We start from the raw sequence: 13,553 nt of genomic DNA on the forward strand, positions 1-13,553 counted from the left end.
TTGAAAAAGTGTTGGGTTGTATTGATAATCTGATATTTTTGTATTGACAAAATGATGTATTCCAATCACGCTTGAGCTGCTTGTCCATTATGAAAGAAATATCTATTACTTTTGAAAAGTATTCAGTGCTGTAAGAAGGCAAAACAATATATTTCTGAATAAGTCTCAGGATTTCTGACAAAAAAAAACATACCGAATGTTACCAATTTCAGTAACTATTTGTTTTTGTAAGTATCCCGAGAGGAAAATTCAGATTGAATAGCTTCTTTAAAATCCTCACTTGGTAGAAGGAAAAGAAGCCTTTCAGTACTTTTCCCTCCACATTCCTAAAACCTCTAACCCACGAAGATGAATTTTCAAACAACCCCGTGGTAAAATACACTACAGTCTCCCTGTAAAGCCTTTGCTTCAGTAAAGGTGTGTGTTTGTAATGACGTTTGGAGTTGAACTGCCTGATAAAAATTTAAAAAATGGGCTGAATGCATACATTCAACAACAGAGGACAGATCATTCAATAAGTCACCTTACTGAAAAATAGGAAATAAAGGACACAGCTGTGCTACTCTACACAATTCTACATTGGAGGCAATCTGTGATAACACCATGTTCATTCCAGTTCTGTCCCATAAAATGACCATTAACATTACAAGTCATGCGGAACACAGATAAATGTAAAATGTCACCCAATTCTGCCAGGCGGGAATTTCAGTTCCACAAGATTACCATCTCTGTCTGCTCTCTACCACAGCACCTTGTGTAATATTTCATTTACAATATTTCGTAAGGTAATTTTCCTATCAGTGACCATGTAAAGCGTGTAGGAATCGTGCCGTGGCAATCTCTGGCAGACCTTTAATGTGTGAGGGGTGCTAATCCTCTGTTAACCTTCTGGAGGGAAAATAACCAGAGTGAGAGGTAATTCTGTATATGCTAACTACCATCTGTCCGACTGTCTAGGCTCTGAGGTAATTTGCTAGAAATATTGGAAATATGGAAATGTCAAAATGTTTGAAAAACAAAATCTTTTGATGATAATAATAATAATTGTATTACCTAAAATACAAGTTCAGTATCGAAGAAGTAAAAAACATATATATTTAACACCATCCCATTTTTCATTCCATATTTGACTGAGCATGGGGCGACAGAAGGAGTCCGGCTGGTAATGTAATATATTGTTATAGTCCAGTTGATCGAATCAGAGCTGGCTAGGGTAAAGGGAATGTGTTCCAACTTCGTAATTTTATTTAATACCAGTTGGAAAATCGCAAGTCATTTCAGGCCTCCATGCACCACCTCTCTGTCAGAAAAGAGCATTTTACTCTTCCACACAGACCTCTATTGTCAGCCAAAATAGCTAGGCGACAAACACAGTTACTATCGTGCAAAGCATGTGTAGAAATACACATCACACCCTATACAGTACAGGTACCTCATGTGTAGTTCTTGGGTCTATGGTTATGACATGATGTTAGCAGAATGTCTCCCTCAGTGCTCTCTCTGCAGCAGTAAGGGCACATGTCAGGGCTTGCTGTAGTGAAGCAGCCACAGCCATGTCTGATTAGCATTGTTATTACTACACTGACATCAAGAGTGCTCTCTCTCTCTTTGTCTCTCTCTCCCCCTCTCTCCCGTTCCCTCTCTCTCCCCTTTCTCCCCCCTCTCTCTCCCTTTCTCCCTCTCTCTCTCTCCCCCCTCCCCCCCCCCTCTCTCGCTCTCACCCTCTCCCGTTTTCCTCTCTCCCTCCTCTCTTAGGCTCCACCAGCAACTCGCTGTCCTGCAGCACAGCTGAAAACAAAACAACGACATGTGGAGGAGCTGGGATTTAGCAGGTCAATGTTGTGACCAGCAAAGCTGCGAGAGTATGCCAGACAATGGCAATTTCTTAAAGACATAAGCCCTAAATAAACTGTATACAATGAGAAAGAATAAATAGCATTCCTCGTATTACTTGATCCTATGCATGATACATGCAATACAACCGCAAATTGAGGACAAACGTTTTGAAATAATGTAACATTTGGAGGTGAAATTGAATTACACCTCTGCTTCAAAAACTAACATGTAGGTTTTAAATAGTACGTCTCAAGGGATAGGTGTATGCGCGTGTGTACGAGTGTTCGCCTGCTTGAGTGAAAACAAGGGTGTTTGATTCTAACCTTTTGAACACTGCTCTGGCTCATTCTGATTGGTGAGTTATTTTCTTTCCCTGAACTGTCACACAGGCTGTCGCCCCCCACGTTTCCCAAACAATAAACTAGTGGCAGCTGATATCAATGGCAGAGATGAGAACCCAGGCGTCATATCTGCTGGGATTGCCTGGGCGAACCTGCCTCAGTCTGCTCTTCATCTTCAACAGCACCTCTCACTCTCAATTATTTGGCTGCTGTCACAACAAATCAATCAAATTATCGCTCCAGGACAGTGTATGCAGCTGCTCCTTATGGCGTCGCTAGTTGCATTACCTTTGAAATGTATGAGGTCTACATTTTATCACTGTTATTTATTTAAATGCCACTCCCTCCCCTGCGAGTCACCTTACAACCGCAGCAAAGTTGAATCATTAAAGGAACGCCGTGGAATACACACTGGTGGAGGACGCTTCCAATTAAACAGGAGACGGGCTGGGATCGTTTCTATTGTGATGAGATAGGGAGAGGGGTGTTGATCTAGGGGGCGTATGAGAGGACCTGGCGGTAATAAAGTCTCGCAATTCTGTCTGATATTATAATAATCCATCCTGATGCACTATGAATTTGACAAACACTTACAAAGCTGCTATATGTAACTTTATGGGCGATCCGACCAAATCTACATTGAAATGTGGGTTATAAATCTGTCATTCTCATAGAAAGCAAGACTAAGAAGTGGTGGATCTGTTCTATGTATGCTATTTCTATGCTTCGCTTCTTAAGTTTAGTTTTTGCAAACTGTGGCAGTATTTCCTCCAAACACCGGCTTTGAGGGCATTATTACTTTTATACAACGGTTTACCAATATATTCAAATAATGATTGATATATTTTCATTAAAAACGTTATTTTGATTAATTTATTCATACTATTCCATCCTTCCACAAGATATAGTCCCGAAACAAATCTAGCATTGCAAGAGATGTGACCCAGTCATTAGTTCTTTTTGTTCTGTATCTATGGACGCGACCCAGTCATTCAGTCTAATCTTTCTGTATCTATGGACGCGACCCAATCGTTCGTTCTAAATGTTCAATTCCCATACTGGCTGGCAACGTTCTTATCTTTGCTTGCTAGCTTGCCAACTACGGCAAATTTACAGTCACATTGTCACGTTCTGACCTTAGTTCCTTTGTTTTGTCTTTGTTTTAGTATCGCCGCCCCAAGGCAGAGCTGGAGGCAGCGAAAGCCGAGAGGCGGAGTTATGAGGAGGCAGCACGGTAGCGCGGCTGGAAGCCCGAGAGGCAGCCCCAAAAATGTATTTGGGGGTGGCACACGGGGAGTGTGGCGAAGTCAGGTAGGAGACCTGCGCCAACTCCCCGTGCTTACCCTGGATTTCCACACGCTAGCTGCGGAGTGTGCCTGGAACCAGTGCTGTTCGGCACGTTCCTGCACGGATTATCGGAGGAAGTAAAGGACAAGCTTGCAGCCCAGGAACTACCGGTGGATCTCGTCTCACTCATCGCCTTAACCATCCGGATCGATGGACGGGAACGGGAACGTAGGAGGGAAAGGAGGTCTGATTGTGGTCCCAATCGCTCACTCAAGGATCCCACCTTGCATCTGATGAACTCCGGAAGTCACCGGCGTCTACGTCCCCGAGAGGAGCCAAGCTTACCCGAGTTCCTCCAAGAGCCTCCGAAGAGTGCAGATTTACCTCGGCAGAGCCAATACAGCTCGGCAGGGCTAGGCTGTCTCCAGCCGAACGCGTATGCAGACTTAACACCCATAGTTGTCTGTATTGCGGTACTGCCAGTCATTAGGTGTCTACCTGTCCCTTTAAGAGACCTAGCTCATTTGTAGGAATGAGTACTCTTATGGGTCTTAAGGATAATTTTGCATCTCCCCCTACTTGCCCCCCTCTCCATGCAACCCTGCTGTGGGGCGACCAGTCCAAGTCTCTCCAGATACTCATCGACTTGGGGTGTCCAAGTCTCTCCAATATGAGTCTTATGGACGTAACCAGGACATCTGTTTCACCTGTCTTTGTGCTTGTCTCCACCCCCTCCAGGTGTTGCTCATCTTCCCCATTATCCCCTGTGTATTTATACCTGTGTTCTCTGTTTGTCTGTTGCCAGTTCATTTTGTTTCGTCAAGCCTACCAGTGTTTTTTCCCCCTCTGTTCTTGTCTCTTGTTTGTTCCCTATTTTTCCCAGTAGTGACCTTTTCTGCCCGCCCTGAGAATGCCTGCCATCCTGTAGCTTTGCCCCACTACTCTGGATTACCGACCTCTGCCTGACCTGACCCTGAGCCTGTCTGCCGTCCTGTACCTTTGGCCCACTACTCTGGATTATTGACCCCTGCCTGCTTGGACCTGTCATTTGCCTGCCCCTGTTACTGTAATAAACATTGTTACTTCGACACAGTCTGCATTTGGGTCTTGCCTGAAATGTGATAGTTTCACCTTTTTTCAATTGACCTTTTTGTGTATATATCCATAAAAATGATGCTAGCTGATTAGGGATTTTGACTGGCTGAGAAGCGCTGCCTGTCTGTCTCATCCGGTTCATTACTATTGGACAACAGGAGATTCAACATTGAAACAATGTTGCAAATGTCGGAGAGACAGACAGCAACATTTATACAAATCTCCACTGATTAATAACTAAATGTTAGTCTCAAAGAAGTGTGAGATTATAGTGGAGATCAAGTTTATCATTTGCTTGGCTGGGCTGATGTGACAGTGGATTGTGCAGTCAGATGGAACAGAATAAACAAGCATTTCAACGTCATAGATTACTTAAATGTAACATTTATTTAATTAGGAAAGTCAGTTAAGAACAAATTCTTATTTACAATGACGACTTACCCTGGTCAAACCCAGACAACGCTGTACCACCCTATGGGACTCCCCAATGATGGCTGTTTGTGATACTGCCTGGATTTGAACCAGGGTGTCTGTAGCGACCAGGGTGTCTGTAGCGACATATGCAACTGAGATGCAGTGCCTTAGACCGCTGCACCATTCGGGAGCCCAATTTAGCCGGTGGCTACTTGTGGAATAGACACCGGCTGGAATGTGGTTTTAACCAATCAGCATTAAGGATTAGACCCTCGTTGTATTATGATTTTCTACATTGCTTGTTTTGTCACATAAACTGAAATTAGGTGAACTATTATACATTTTGCATAGCTCATCTTTACCACCATGACAGTCTGCTGTAATGTTAGTTATTCTTAGGATCCTCAACATTAACATTTTTATGTGACAGAGCTTTTTATTTGCTGCCAAGTACGCACTCATGCAAATGTGCGCACGCGCACACACACACACACACACACACACATTGTGTGACAGTATAGTTCAAACAAAGTGGCATGTTTGAAATGCACCAATGGTGTAATGGGTTGAGGAAAAGGGTATAGACAGGTTATTCACTTTAAATCGCATGGTTCCTGGGAGCTGTGGTGCTGTGGTGAGCTAATCTCTTATAAAAGAGCGGTGGCGTACCCCCACCTGCATTCAGCTGAGCGGGAGAGATGGAGTCTGACATGAACTAACTAGTGCACCCTTCTGGTGTTGTAATGAGCAGAGTGATTTCCATAATTTGTGTCATGTTAACACCCACTCACAACATGAAAAACGGTACCGATAGTGTTTGAGCGTTTTCATCAAACCATGGAGGAGACATGTCTTTGATTGCTACTGACACGTCTTCTCATTAGGCGGTACCGCTAGGTGAGTGGGATGCACAGCGTTTATCTACCTGGATCCCCGAGTGCCGTTTCAAGTGAGGGGAACAATACTCTCACCTCACCATTGGAACGGTGGTCTCTGATGTCATACGCTTGTTAATAAGAAAGGGGTCTGTTTGGTTGAATTGAGTCTTGAATTAGTGTCGAGTCAGTCATAGAGAAAAGAAGCAGGCGAATGATGTTTCATTTATTTCCCTCCATTGAGCATTACAATTCTGCTTCTTTGATACTTTACAACTTACAATACAAGGAAGGCAATCTTGCATGGCCAATTACTGTAGGCTGTACGTGCAACAAAGCTGTTTTGAAAATCCAATAAAATGTTATCACACTCCTAGAAAAAAGGGTTCCAAAAGGGTTCTTCAGCTGTCCCCGTATGATAACTTTTTTTTGGTTCCCTGTAGAACCCTTTTTTTTTGTTTCAGGTAGAACCCTTTTGGGTCCCATGTAGGACCCTCTGTGGAAAGAGTTCTACGTGGAACCAAAAAGGGTTCAACCTCGAACCAAAAGGGTTTTACCTGGAACCAAGACTAGTTCTTCAAAGGGGTTCGCCTATGGGGCGGCAGGGTAGCCTAGTGGTTAGAGTGGAGGGGTGGCAGGGTAGCCTAGTGGTTAGAGTGGAGGGGTGGCAGGGTAGCCTAGTGGTTAGAGTGGAGGGGCGGCAGGGTAGCCTAGTGGTTAGAGTGGAGGGGCGGGGCGGCAGGGTAGCCTAGTGGTTAGAGTGGAGGGGAGGCAGGGTAGGCTAGGTGTTAGAGTGGAGGGGCGGCAGGGTAGCCTAGTGGTTAGAGTGGAGGGGCGGCAGGGTAGCCTAGTGGTTAGAGTGGAGGGGTGGCAGGGTAGCCTAGTGGTTAGAGTGGAGGGGCGGCAGGGTAGCCTAGTGGTTAGAGCGTTGGACTAGTAACCGGAAGGTTGCAAGTTCAAACCCCCAAGGTATAAATCTGTCATTCTGCCCCTGAACAGGCAGTTAACCCACTGTTCCTAGGCCGACATTGAAAACAAGAATTTGTTCATAACTGACTTGCCTAGTTAAATAAAGGTAATACAAATATGGGGACAGCTGAAGAATCCTTTTAGGTTCTAGATAGCACCTTTTTGTCTAAGAGTGCAGGGTATTTATGTGAGTAATCTATATTTCCAAGAACGCTATATCTAGTTAGCTACTTGTTGTGCAAGTGTGTTTTGTTTCATTCACATATCTAATTATACAACATACAACAGTAATATAGTAATAATTACGTCAAATTATGTTAATTACAGTTCATCAATATGAATCATCACATAATTGGACAAACAGCATAACCCTAAACTAGTTGCAGGTACAGCAGTGTAAACTCTGTTACACAAGATACCTTTCTCCCTTGTCTAGTTTCAATGGGAATTTGTTTGTACAGAATGTTTCCTGGCATAAATCATTCTGACAAATAACAAGTTACACTGGGTGCTGCTGTGTTTACCGTGTCCGCGACAAGATGCTGCTGCTGCTCCGTTTTATTTAAGCAGAAGCTCCAACTTTACTGCACAACCTCATTACAATGACGGTTATTCATCACTCCGTCTCACAACTCTCCAGCCTGCACACTCCTCTCTTCCCTCCCTCCCTCTCTCTCTCTCTCTCTCTCTCTCTCCTGCTCTCTCTCTCTCTCTCTCTCTCTTGCTCTCTCTTTATTCATTTTAAAGAAGGATCTTAGACGAGGCAAAATGCCAAGAGTGTTTAACGAGAGATAAGTGATCAAAGATGCTTAACGGGAATCGCTTGGCTATCACATTTCTCTGCTTATCTCAGTTGTAAGAATGTTTAGCACCTTAAAAAAGCTGATGGGGTGAACAATACGGATTAAAAAGCCGGTGAGCGCTGACAGAAAAGGTATACTTTTTAGCATCACATTTGGGCATTTGTTAAAGCGTAGAAAAAGTGGAATCCATCCTGGCTATAGTAGCTACTAAACTGTGCTATGTACTGTGAGGAATCCCCCCCCCCCCCCCCGACATATTTGCTGATCATTAGCCGGGTCATTAGATTTAAATAGAGTTAGAGATCCTCCTGCAGTCTCATTACTGTAGGCTAATAGTTGTCTGCGTCTGTTGTGACGCTAATTAACCAGCGTAGCAGCGTGTCACGGCGCGGTGTAGCAGGGCTGTAAACACACTTGTTCCCGAGGTCGTGAAATGAGCTGGCTGCTAGCTCTGGGCACTGCAGGCGACAGCAGGGAGTAGGGACACTGACAACAGTAAACGTGTGATTAATCAGGGCTGGGGGGGACTGGGGTGAGTGGGGGGGGCGAGGGCAGGGGCAAGGGGGCAGGCCGGGGCTGCCTGACAGAGGTGCTGTGCCAGCAGGCCTCATAGTCAGCAGGGCCCTGATGAGCTCCGACAGGGGAGAGTGGAGGGGCGCCGTGTGGCCAGAGGGCCCTGGACACAGTCAAGACATTTAGCTTCACTCCTGACTTGTGTCACTTTCTCTCCACGGAGGTCCCTTCGATGCGTCCCTCTCAGATAGGATGGCAGGGGAACGTGTGAATGCGTCTGTGCGCTTAAAAAGAAACCGCAGAGGAGGCATTTCTTTCCTTAGCTTTGTACCCAACGAACGGTGAACTGCAGCAAGGGATTGCGGACCGAACCGCCTGTTAAAAAAGATGACTGAGAGGTGTTGGTTATGTTCTTTCAACATTATGACAATGTGTTTTGTCAGTCGGTTATCACAGCCTCTGGCTTGTCCCACATACAATATGAGAAGTTGTTGAAGTGTGAGACAGACAGACCTTCTGGTCCCATTATCCTCCATTGCTCGGGGATACATTGGAGGGGCTTCAATAGCTAGATAGATGTGGGGTTTATTAAAAGCTCACCCCATAGCGATGATGCACGTTGTTATTTATGCATGTTTGTGTCCATTAGGGGCTTCTAACTTCCTTCCCATTTCCTCACTCATTCCATCTGTCCATCCATTTCATCACATGAAGAGGAGGTGGGGGGGGGGGCTCCTCTCTATGCACTTTGTGCTGCACTGGCATTATTGTAATCTCCACCCAAAAACACACTGCTTTACATGCAGCCTGGCATCTTTTACATTAGCGACTCCAGGCCCCTCTCATCCAACATTCATGACTGAAGGTTTCCCCAGCCATCCCTCAATCTAATGGTATAAAAGAGACAATGTTTTAAACATTAAAATGAAAACCATTTACAACTATGATCAAAAGAGAACACTTGGGCATTAAAGTTTAAAAGGCGAGGATAAGTACAGCCACGTGGACGGACGGATGAGGATGAAAAGAGAGTACAGTGCACTCTTACGCAGAGAAAACAGGCACAAAGTGCTTTTGCGCCGCGCGGCAAAACGCTGACCTGTAATTAATATGGCTCTTTCTCCAGGAAAGTTGAAGATGAGATGCTTTTTGGAACATAACCCCCCCCAAACTCTTTTTTAATCCCCTCTGGGATTTTTAGATTGACATTTTTTTTATACAGGTGAATCATAACACATAACCTGTGTAGCATAAACTGTAGATACTGGTACATACAGTGTGTGAGGACTAAATGCTTTTGGTGAATGTCGTAACATAAGATCACTGCTGTTATTACGTTAAAATGCATGCATTTATACGCATTACTGTCAAAAACGACTGTAAATTGAGCCTCCCGTCCTGTCCTCTATAGGTTATCTGGTGGAGCAGCCCTCTTACCTTGCAGGTTCTGTAGGGGAAGGGTCATGATGCCCTGTGCGGCTGCTGCAGCCATCAGGCCCTGGATGTTGGCCGTGGGCAGCGAGAGCACCAGCCCCTGCTGGCCTCCCAGGTGGCCTCCTGTATTGAAGGGGATGAGGATGGGCTGGTTCAGGCCTGGAGACCCCCCGGCCAGCTGCTGGGCTAGTTGCTGAGCCACCAGCAGAGACTGAATAGAAAGACACTGGGTTACAAAAATGTATTGACATTAGTAAAAGGCATAGTGAAGGTGATGAATGTGTTAGTGTGCATAGTAGCGAGAGGTCACATTTACACATTCCATTTCATCCATAAAGATGCATTTATGATATTCGCATCAAATTCATCTGGGAGGGAATGAATGGGTTAACAAGGTAGTCACGCGTGCCACGCGCTCATTTCACTCAAGTGACTGAAGTGCTTTAATCAATGTGCTGCTCTGACGAATGCCGTTTGTTTTTGTTGATGACATCTGCTTTGAAACATGCCACAGCCAGAAAGTGACAGCCGAAACGCAGTGCTGCTTATTGTCGTGTGGAAAAAGGAATACAACTCCAACCTTTGAAGGAGAGCAGTGCATTTCCCTCTCAGATGGATGCAGAATGGTTTACATTTCATTACAATGAACACACAGGTTTTGCTCGCCCGAGGTAGAGTATGTCATGATACGCTGAAGACCACACTATTTACCAAGAGAGTTTTCATCTATATTTTTCGTAGCTGTCCATTTACCACCCGAAACTGATGCTGGCACTGAGACCGTATTCAACGAGCTGTATACATGCTCCTCCAGGGGCGGCATTCCTAGTGGCCAGGGACTTTAATGCAGGGAAACTTCAATCGGTTTTAACTCATTTCTACCAGCATGTTACAAAAAAAAACTCTAGACCACCTTTACTCCACACACAGAGATGTGTACAAAGCTCTCCCTCAACCTCCATTGAGCAGATCTGACCACAGCTCAGCTCAGCATTCAACACCATAGTGCCCTCAAAGCTCACCGCTGAGATAAGGACCCTGTGACTAAACACCTCCCTCCGCACATGGATCCTGGCGTACTACAACACCTGTTGTTGTCGGTGCATATGACAAATAACATTTGATTTGACCTCTGGTACCCTAGAATCAGTCATTCCGCCAATATCAGCACTTTCCTCCTTTGATAGGAGATACAGTACATCACTGACTTCGTGTAAGCATTCACTAATATTAGTCAGAGTAGAATCTGTGCAGTCACAGACACAGACGCTAAGATATGTTATCTGGAGTATTGCCAGGAGATATTTGGCAGAGTAGAGGAGCAGTTCAAATGTACCTTCACAGGGAGTGGGTTTGCAAATATACAGGCAACATTTCTATTGCCAGAGTGCTTTGACCCCGAGTTTAATTCATGTTCTTTACACAAGATGTGGAAAGGTTGTAGCACCATCGGAATACAGAGCTGTGACATCCAGATATGTATTCAACTTGATATCATCGAAGATTTTCTTCAGTCTGCCAGATGCGGACTTCTCATAAAGTCATCAGAGGAAACAAGCCTTTTGCATGGCGTAAAGCGACATTCCTAAATGACCTGCTGGGATGTGCCTCTAGACAGAAAGAATGCATGGTGTCTTTGTGTCCAAGCCCAGCTTGAAAAACATCCCTTGAAACGTCTCAGCTCCTGTACGCCTGTAGTATACCTGCCTGCCCTGCGACCTCGGTGCTGCTCCTGCTCTGCATGACTCCTCTGCACTGACCTGAGCCCACAAAGCTTTAACAGTACTAGGCAGCTATCTGCTTCTATTTTGAACGGGGCGTCTGTGGCGAGGGAGCGGAGGGGCCGACTGGTGCCAACATGCCACCGTACTTCCAGGCTTGGTGCTGCTGGGTGACAGCGGTGTCACTAAGATAACCCGGCGCGCTAAGGAAAGCAAGCACCAGTTCTGACATAATCACAGTTTAAGGAATGTGATGTTACACGGGTTTAACGCCAAGAGGCTGGGAGAGATTGGAAGGTGAAACACTAGCATTTAAACATTTGACACCTGAAACCCCACCTCTTTAAGGAATACCTAGGATAGGATAAAGTAATCCTTCTCACCCCCCTTAAAAGACCTAGATGCACTATTGTAAAGTGGCTGTTCCACTGGATGTCATAAGGTGAAAGCACCAATTTGTAAGTCGCTCTGGATAAGAGCGTCTGCTAAATGACTTAAATGTAAACAGAAAACAGGGCAAGAGAAAACCCCCATATGTTTCTAATTTCCTCATGCATTTGTTTCACCTACACCTTTGATCAAAAGGTGACCAGGGACGAAGCTTTAATAGTCAATGACATGCTAGCAACTAGCAACTGTATCCTGTAAACAAAACTGATTAAATAACAATGATTATTTTTTTTTTTTTTTATAAACCGGGTGGTTCGAGCCCTGAATGCTGATGGGCTGACAGCCATAGTATATCAGACCGTATACCGGGGTATGACAAAACATTTATTTTCACTGCTCTAATTACATTGGTCAATAGCAATAAGGCTCCTCGGACGTTTGTGGTATATGGCCAATATACTGTACCACGGCTAAGGGCTGTATCCAGGCACTTCGCGTTGCGTCGTGCCTAAGAACAGCCTTTAGCCGTGGTATATTGGACATATACCACACCCCCTCGTGCCCTGTTGCTTAAATAGTCCATACTCATTAGGTTTAAAAAACATTCAGAACCATTTAATTTGCTTTCAAGTACTATAGAAAACCATAACACAAAGGAGTGCCACTGGTTGACTTTGAACGTATTCCAAATGACGTTTGTCATTAGCTATAAATAAGGAATTAGTCATTTGAGTGAGCAAAGACGAACCATCAAAGGACAATAACAAAGGGGGGGGGGGGGATTTTGTCAGTGCAAGTAACATATGTTTAATCTGGGTTTTTTAAAAAGTACATTTCATGTTGAATTGTAGTGGCAGATAATCATAGACATCTTTGAACATTCATTTCAACTTCAAATTAAATGAGATCCTTTCGCCTGACACTGAAGACAGAGCTACATGGAAGGGAATGGTATTAAAAAAACAATTCTACATACATCAAATGTACTGCTGATTTATTATTACAAGCACGTGTCTGCCAGCTTCAGAGCACTTCAAGTAAATAAGAACCCTTGCTATTTGTCTTTGGGCTGTGTTTGTTGCTGGGCGGCTCATGGCTTTTGTGAAGAGAAGGGAGGGGGGGCAGTTTAGAAATGGATTGTCTACCTAACTTGCTTCTGTAAAACATGCAAAGTGTGAGTACTAATTTAACTGAACATTACATCTGAAATGTCTGGATGTCATAAGGTGAAAGCACCAATTTGTAAGTCGCTCTAGATAAGAGCGTCTGCTAAATGACTTAAATGTAATGTTAAATGATGAAAAACTTGCCTCGGGCCGCCACCACATTCCAGATCATAAAAACTATATTGTCTTTTAAAATACCAGAGCATTATAGTAAACAACCCATTCTGCTTCCTTTGGGTGTCTGTGTGAATAGTTTGGCATTATTTCCCGTTCTTTGTTTGTCTTGCCTGTCTTTCCAACACAGGTCTAGTGGGGATGGTGTGGTACTGGCTTTGGCATGGCTGACAGTTGAGTGTGGAGGAGTGGGGCTCCAAGGGAGCAGGCAAGTGTTCTGGGTTGGAGTTTGGCTCTGGATGGGGTCTGGGTGGGAATCCAGACCTGGATAAGGTACTCTGCCTCTCTGCATGTGTTCTGGGTCGAGTTGGGCTCTGGATGGGGTCTGGAATGGGGTCTGGGTGGGGCTGGATGGGGCTTTAGACCTAGATGAGGTACCCTGCCTCTCTGCATGTGTCTGGGTCGAGTTGGGCTCTGAATGGGGTCTGGGTGGGGCTGGACGGGGCTTTAGACCTAGATGAGGTACCCTGCCTCTCTGCCCATTAGGGGCCAGCAGGCCCTTCCATCTGCAGCCCAGGCAGGCACTGAGAAATTG

At 44.9% G+C, this 13,553-nt stretch overlaps 1 protein-coding gene across 1 annotated transcript in view; it reads right to left on the minus strand.

Annotated features, from left to right (window-relative positions):
- LOC115130357 (POU domain, class 6, transcription factor 2) overlaps positions 1-13,553 on the minus strand; it is an 89,729-nt gene that overhangs the window by 55,158 nt on the left and 21,018 nt on the right. The window contains exon 3 of the mRNA XM_029661427.2: positions 9,571-9,778. Coding sequence (XP_029517287.1) covers positions 9,571-9,778 — 208 coding nt within the window. The remainder of the gene's footprint in view (positions 1-9,570; positions 9,779-13,553) is intronic.

Source organism: Oncorhynchus nerka, linkage group LG6 (genome assembly GCF_034236695.1).
Source record: "Oncorhynchus nerka isolate Pitt River linkage group LG6, Oner_Uvic_2.0, whole genome shotgun sequence".
NCBI classification, from domain to species: Eukaryota; Metazoa; Chordata; class Actinopteri; order Salmoniformes; family Salmonidae; genus Oncorhynchus; species Oncorhynchus nerka.